General features: G+C 45.4%; 1 protein-coding gene across 1 annotated transcript; it reads left to right on the forward strand.

The window, feature by feature from the left end:
- The first annotated feature begins 691 nt into the window (after positions 1 to 691).
- On the forward strand, positions 692 to 5,745 carry LOC115131624 (transcription factor 19-like). The gene is made up of 4 exons (XM_029663473.2): positions 692 to 914; positions 1,835 to 2,453; positions 2,631 to 3,615; positions 3,829 to 5,745. The coding sequence occupies exons 2-4, from the start codon at positions 2,195 to 2,197 to the stop codon at positions 4,148 to 4,150; spliced, it is 1,566 nt and encodes a 521-aa protein (XP_029519333.1). The 5' UTR covers positions 692 to 914; positions 1,835 to 2,194; the 3' UTR covers positions 4,151 to 5,745.
- Positions 5,746 to 6,093: the final 348 nt, after the last annotated feature.

The raw sequence follows: 6,093 nt of genomic DNA on the forward strand, positions 1-6,093 counted from the left end.
TGTGATATAAGCAAAGATTTTTGTTGTCCATTACTGGACGTTACAGGTTTGCCTACATACAAAACTATACCAACAATTTTTCGATTAACCTGCATTTGGCGATACTGTCTTCATTCTCGATGCAGGAAAACAGGTATCTTATAAATGTCAGTGTCCAGTTGCAGGTGGTTCTGCAAACACCAGAGAAAACTCAAATAGTAAATCCATGATTTGTATCGAGTGAGATATGCCTCTTGCATGTATCTTTATTTTACTTGCACTGTTGCCTAGAAACGACTAGTTCCGGCAAAGATGCTCGGCAGCTAAGATGGTGACGAACCTTTCTTAGTTTTTTTTTTTTTTTGTAGAACCACCTGCAACTGGACAGGGACATTTATTTTTTCCAGAATAGAGAACGAAGAGAGTAGGCCTATCGCCAAATGCAGGTTCGTTGAAAGATCTATGGAGCAGTTTTGTATAGGAAAACCGGTAACATTTAGTAATGGTTATATAACATTATCTGGTGTAGTAGGCCTACAATCTGTAGTTACAGCAGGTGCTGCAGTGCACTGTTCTAACTAACTAAACTAACTAACTAAAAGTTTCATATGAAGTAGCAGCTAGCTACCTCTGTGCAGTGACTGAGTTTCATAAAACTGTGCCATAGCTGTGAGTGACAGCACGGAGGCGGGCGGAAGTGGCGTGGAATTTCGCGCAAGAAAGCACGGCTGGCGCGCCAAATTTCAAAGGACTTCCTGGGGAAAAGAACGCGAAAACCTCTGTTTAGCAAAGAACGACGATTAAATTGGACATAAGTCAAAAGTGATCAAAATACTAAAGTATATCCACAGTTTTAGACAATCGGCACCGTTAGCATCATATTTAGGCAGTGGAAGAGAATTCAAGTGCACCAGATTCGAACCACGTTTGTGGAGGTAACGTTATTACTTTCAATGTGGATTATAGGAACTATCCAGCTGTCTACGCCTCGATTGTGAAATAATTTTTCCTAGTTGTGTATTTTGAGTTCCTAATGATATGCGCCTCTTAATCGGTGTAACGATATATTACAGTTTGTTGACATTTGTAGAGTCATCTTTGCAAAAATAGTCGTTGTAATTTAGCTAGCTAACAAAAGTGATTCACTTGCTGTCCCCTGCTTTGTCCCTGTGCCATAGTATGGCACGAGCTTTGGGCTACACGAGCAAATCACGAGCACTGTCTGTCAGGCATCCAGTAACGTTAGCTATTTAGCTACCTACATGCAATTTTAGTTTTTCATATCACAATGTGCATCATATTTGTGAGTGATCATAACGCCAAGGTAGCACCTACTACTGTTCAACTACATATAAAAGTCTATTTTGATGCATATTTTGAATTTATGTGACTTCTCTCAGATCCAGATGAATGCACTAGATGGGGCAGGGATGGGCAACTTTGATGGTGGTGGGGGCCACAATCTGAACTCATCATGAGGGGGCCACAGTGGCTCATACCCACCTCGATACCAATCCATGCAGTCAGAGCTGGCCCTAGCCTTTTGGGGTCCCTAAGTGACATTTTGTTGTAGACCTGGAGTTGCCATCCAGACCTGGAGTTTTCCTGGACTTAAAGGCTTTAATTGCGTCAATAAGTTCCTCCTCTGTAATTTAGCCTTCACATGAGTCTTTCTGTACAACTGTTAACTTTCCATTATTAACAGAAAAATGATCCTTACAAATAACTTCGGTTATGAGAGATGGAGGAGACTGAAATGAACAAATATGCTTAAATTACTTTGCTTCTTCTTTTAAATATATAGTTTGGTGAGAATCATGGGCATGCTGTCTTAGAATTTCCCTCTTCTTTTCAGATTGAACTACCTCAAGCTGCCAGTTCTAGCCCCCAGCCTTTTAGTGTCCATTTCTGAACTAGTTAGCTTAGTCAACTGTAACCATTAGCATTTACAACTGATATTTAGATGACGTTACTCAGCAACTAACCGTGCAGGTTATAGATTGTATACAATATAGGTTTTAACTTTTAAAACAAGAGTTTTAATGTTTACTCTGTTCAAATTCATTCAACACCACATACTAAGAACAAAGCCTTTACCAGCATTACAGACAGCTTTTTATCACATTTACTGACTTAAGTGCTATTTAAGCCATGGAAAGCTCTATGTAAGAAAGTAGCTGTTACTGACTGGGGTGGGGATCGGTGAGTCGTGGCCATGCTGTCCGGAGTCCAGCCGTGTTTCCAGCTGCTGAGAATCGGCTCGTCCTCCACAGATTTGGCCCAGGACCTGTACACGTTCCGGCCGGCGCTGACCCACTCAGTGTTTCGGCTGGGCCGTGCGGCAGAGCTGTGTGATGTCACCCTGGACTCGACGTCCGTGTCCCGGATCCACGCCGAGCTGCATGCTGAGAGGGAGGTGGAGGGGGCGGCCGAGGGGGGCTGGAAGGTGCAGCTAAAGGACCGGAGCAGCCATGGTGAGTTCCACACCATCCCACATGATTACAGTGCACTTTTTTTTACATTTATTTATAAAGAAATATCTACATGTTCTAGAACTACACACACTTGTGTTTAGTTTCCTTAGGTCTCATTAATCTCTATTCTACAAGCCTTTCATCTAATGAGCTTTCTCCCCCACCTTCCCATGCCAGGTACCTGGGTGAATGAGGTCCGTCTGCAGCCCAGTGTCCAATGGGAGCTCTCAGATGGTGACACACTCACCTTCGGCTGCCAATCAGAGCGAGGGAGCCCAGAGTTCTACTTTCTCTTCCAGAAGGTTAGCGTGCGGCCGTTGGACTTTGACGCCATCACCATCCCCAAGGCCGGCACCTTCTCCTCCGACCTGAAGAACCGAATCAGAACGAGCCTGGACCGCAAGGCGGTGGCCAACTTGGATCTCTCCACTTGGTCAATCAACAGGGCGACTGTCATTCTGAATTCCATTGGAAGCCTGAGCAAGATCAATGGGAGTCCTTGGACATTTAAGAGGAGTGATGGCAGTATCACAGACCTAAACTCCACCTCCCCGCCTTTCACATCCTTGGTCCCGCCCTCCACCCCTCCTCCCTTCCCGCCCACTACCTCTGTGGTCTCATCCAAGTCACTCCCGGCGTCATCCAAGAGCAGGCGCAAGTCAGCCCACACTGTACTTCTGGAGGATGACAGCTCGGATGAGGCCAGGAACCACCGAAGCGTGAAGGACAGCCAGAGAGGGACGAAGAGAAGACGCCTCTACAAGTCTGAGTCTGAGGGTTTCCACGCTTCTTTAGCCAAAACAGACCATGATGTACCACGCCAGTTCGAACTGAAGCCTGTGCCTAAACCGATTGCAAACGGTCACGCAATCGTCGCTAACGGCAAACTCAACCACGTATCCTTCAACATCAATCAGAGGCGGGAGATCGACCCAAACCATCAAAGGACTGGCCCAAATATGAACGTCTCTGTGTTTCGCCAGCAGAGTATTTTTCCGCCGCCATCTTCTGGGAGGGGAAGGCGACGGGCTCACAGCTCCCCAGTGTACTCCCCTATGGTGGTGGGAGGAGAGAGCTACTCGCTGGTGTCCCCGTCCCTTAGGATCTGCAAAGAGGAGAGAGCACGGCCAGGGCAGTTTGCCAGATTTCATGTCACCACTGGGTGAGAATGCCCTCATGTGACAGCATCCAAACTGCAGTGATATTTCTCTATCGTATCATAGTCATTTATTTTCATTTGACATTTTCCTTCCCTGTACATATATATGCTCTGTTCTCTCTTCACATTCTCAAATTATATATTTTTTTGTGAAATCGAGTTAATATATTGAAAGTCAAATGTGACACTCACACCTTGCTTTTCTCCTCTCTCCAGCAAGCGGCGAGGCCGACCAAGGAAGCACCCTCCTCCGCGGCCCTCCCTTCCCCCTCCTTCCTCTTCCTCCTCTTCCTCCACATCCTCCTCGTCCTCCTCTTCGAGCTCCTCCTCGTCCTCCTCAGAAGACGAAGAGGAGGGGGTGGTATCCCAGGGGGTGGAGCCCTGTGCCGCGCCTCGCTGCCGCCTGCCCCAGCAGGACACGGTGCAGTGGGTCCAGTGTGACGACTGCGACGCCTGGTACCACCTGGACTGCCTGCACTGCGACCGCAAGAACCTCCTGCTGGACCCCAACGCAGACTTCCACTGTGGCTGCTGCTGATACAGCGGGAGTGGGTCACAGCCCCTAAACTAGAACACACTTAAATGCCTTAATCATACCACAGGGAATTTGGGGCTTGTTTATGGAGAGAGGAAAAAAGACGATTGTTGTATAATGGGGATTGTATGAATTTTTAAAAAGTAGATGTTGTACAGTGTTTGTGGAGGTTTTTAGCTGTGACTGAGGCTGTCATGGACAGTGGGGTGGGTCTCATCTACGTGATAGTTAAGAGGCGGTCCTAAACTTGACATTTTTCAAAGTGTTCTTCCACGTTCGCTCTGTTTGACAAATCGAGTGACAGCTAGGACTCGGGTTAGCAGTGGAGACCCTGGGGACTGATATGAACTGTGTTGGAACTATTTCAGCTACACAAGGGCTACTCTGGTGTACAGTATAAGTCTGGGAAACAAGTAGATGCACAGTGACAGAGAGCAGGTTTATAACTTCATGTGCTAAGTACTTCGATATCGGGTTGTGAATAACCCGCTGTTGATTGGGGCTAATGGAGGTGGTATTGGAGAATTCACCGGATTCGTATCTGCAGTTGCACAATATGCATTGCAATACTCTCATCACACACACACACACACACAAAAAGAATCGCGCAAGGATATGCTTAGCTTGGTTCTATCCCGTTGGGTAGAGATGTTTACGCAAAGAGGAGCGTGTGTTTTCTGTGTTCCTACCATCTAGTAGTTGTTTTAATCTTCTCTAAAAGACTGTTTTGATATGGGAATTCAGATCTATAACACGCGGACTTGTTTTTTTTGTCTTCTAATTAACGTAAGCTTTCTGGTGACTTTGATTTACGTCTCTTAACAGTGTACCGTATATCTGTCCATGACACACATCGATTTAGAGAAACTCCACCCAGAAACTAGTTTGGTATTTGTCCATTGTTGACATAAGTCTCAAAACTATTTTGCTCGTCAGCAATCACGTTTTCAAGATATGTCACTTCTAAATGACAGATCATCCCCATATGATGCATTCGACTTTTTTCCAAGATGAATCATACAGGGATGATTTCTGTATTTTGAAAGTTACATATCTCGGAATCTTTATTCAACTAGGTAAGTCAGTTAAGAACAAATTCTTATTTACAACGACAGCCTACCGGGGAACGGTGGGTGAACTGCCTTGTTCGGGTGCAGAATAACAGATCTTCACCGTGTCAGCTTGGAGATTTGATCCAGCAACCTTTCAGTTACTGGCCAAACACTCTAACCACTAGGCTACCTGCCGCCCCTTGATTTCTGGTCAGGAAAACGTGTCAACAATGGACTAATGAAACAAATACCAGAAGATTTGTGGGTGGAGTTTTCCTTCATCAAGTTGTAGAGCAGGCATGACCAACACTCTTGAGGAGCTACCCTTGTGCAGGGTTTTGTTCAAGCCCTATAACTCACCTGATTGTAGTAATCAGCTGCTCCTTAGGCCCTTGATCGGCTGAAACAGGTGAGATATAATAGAGCAAAAGCCTGCTCACCCATTTCGTCTCCAGGAGTAGGGTTTGCTCAGTTGGATGCCTCCGATTATTGGTATTTGTCTTGAAAGTTAACCAGGGAAGAAATAAAAGGTATTTCACAAATGTATTGATGGAATATATTTTTCGACCTGTAGTTTCGCAAGTCCGTTCTGTTCACCATGATGCTTATTTGTGAAACTATAACACATCTATTGGCTATTGAGTTACCAAGTGCCTGGATAAAAAACTACTATATTGAAAAGAAATTAGCACAGCGGGGATCTCGACGCAACAGCTTCACAGATTTCATGGAGCATCAAGATCGCCCGTGTGTGCTGAAGCTTCTTTTCAATTCACCATGATATTACCATGACTCAGACTTGGGCCCTCTGGGGGTACATATCCATCTATGGCTCTGGGTCGTAATAACATTCTCTGGTCTTTTATAATAGGTTTTCATCCAGATTTTTTCTCT

The sequence above is a fragment of the Oncorhynchus nerka genome, linkage group LG7 (assembly GCF_034236695.1).
Source record: "Oncorhynchus nerka isolate Pitt River linkage group LG7, Oner_Uvic_2.0, whole genome shotgun sequence".
NCBI lineage: Eukaryota > Metazoa > Chordata > Actinopteri > Salmoniformes > Salmonidae > Oncorhynchus > Oncorhynchus nerka.

Coding starts and splice junctions, on each gene's coding strand:
- LOC115131624 (XM_029663473.2), top strand. CDS start 2,195: ATGCTGTCCGGAGTCCAGCCGTGTTTCCAGCTGCTGAGAATCGGCTCG. Junction 2,454..2,630: donor AAAGGACCGGAGCAGCCATG/GTGAGTTCCACA, acceptor TTCCCATGCCAG/GTACCTGGGTGAATGAGGTC. Junction 3,616..3,828: donor AGATTTCATGTCACCACTGG/GTGAGAATGCCC, acceptor TCCTCTCTCCAG/CAAGCGGCGAGGCCGACCAA.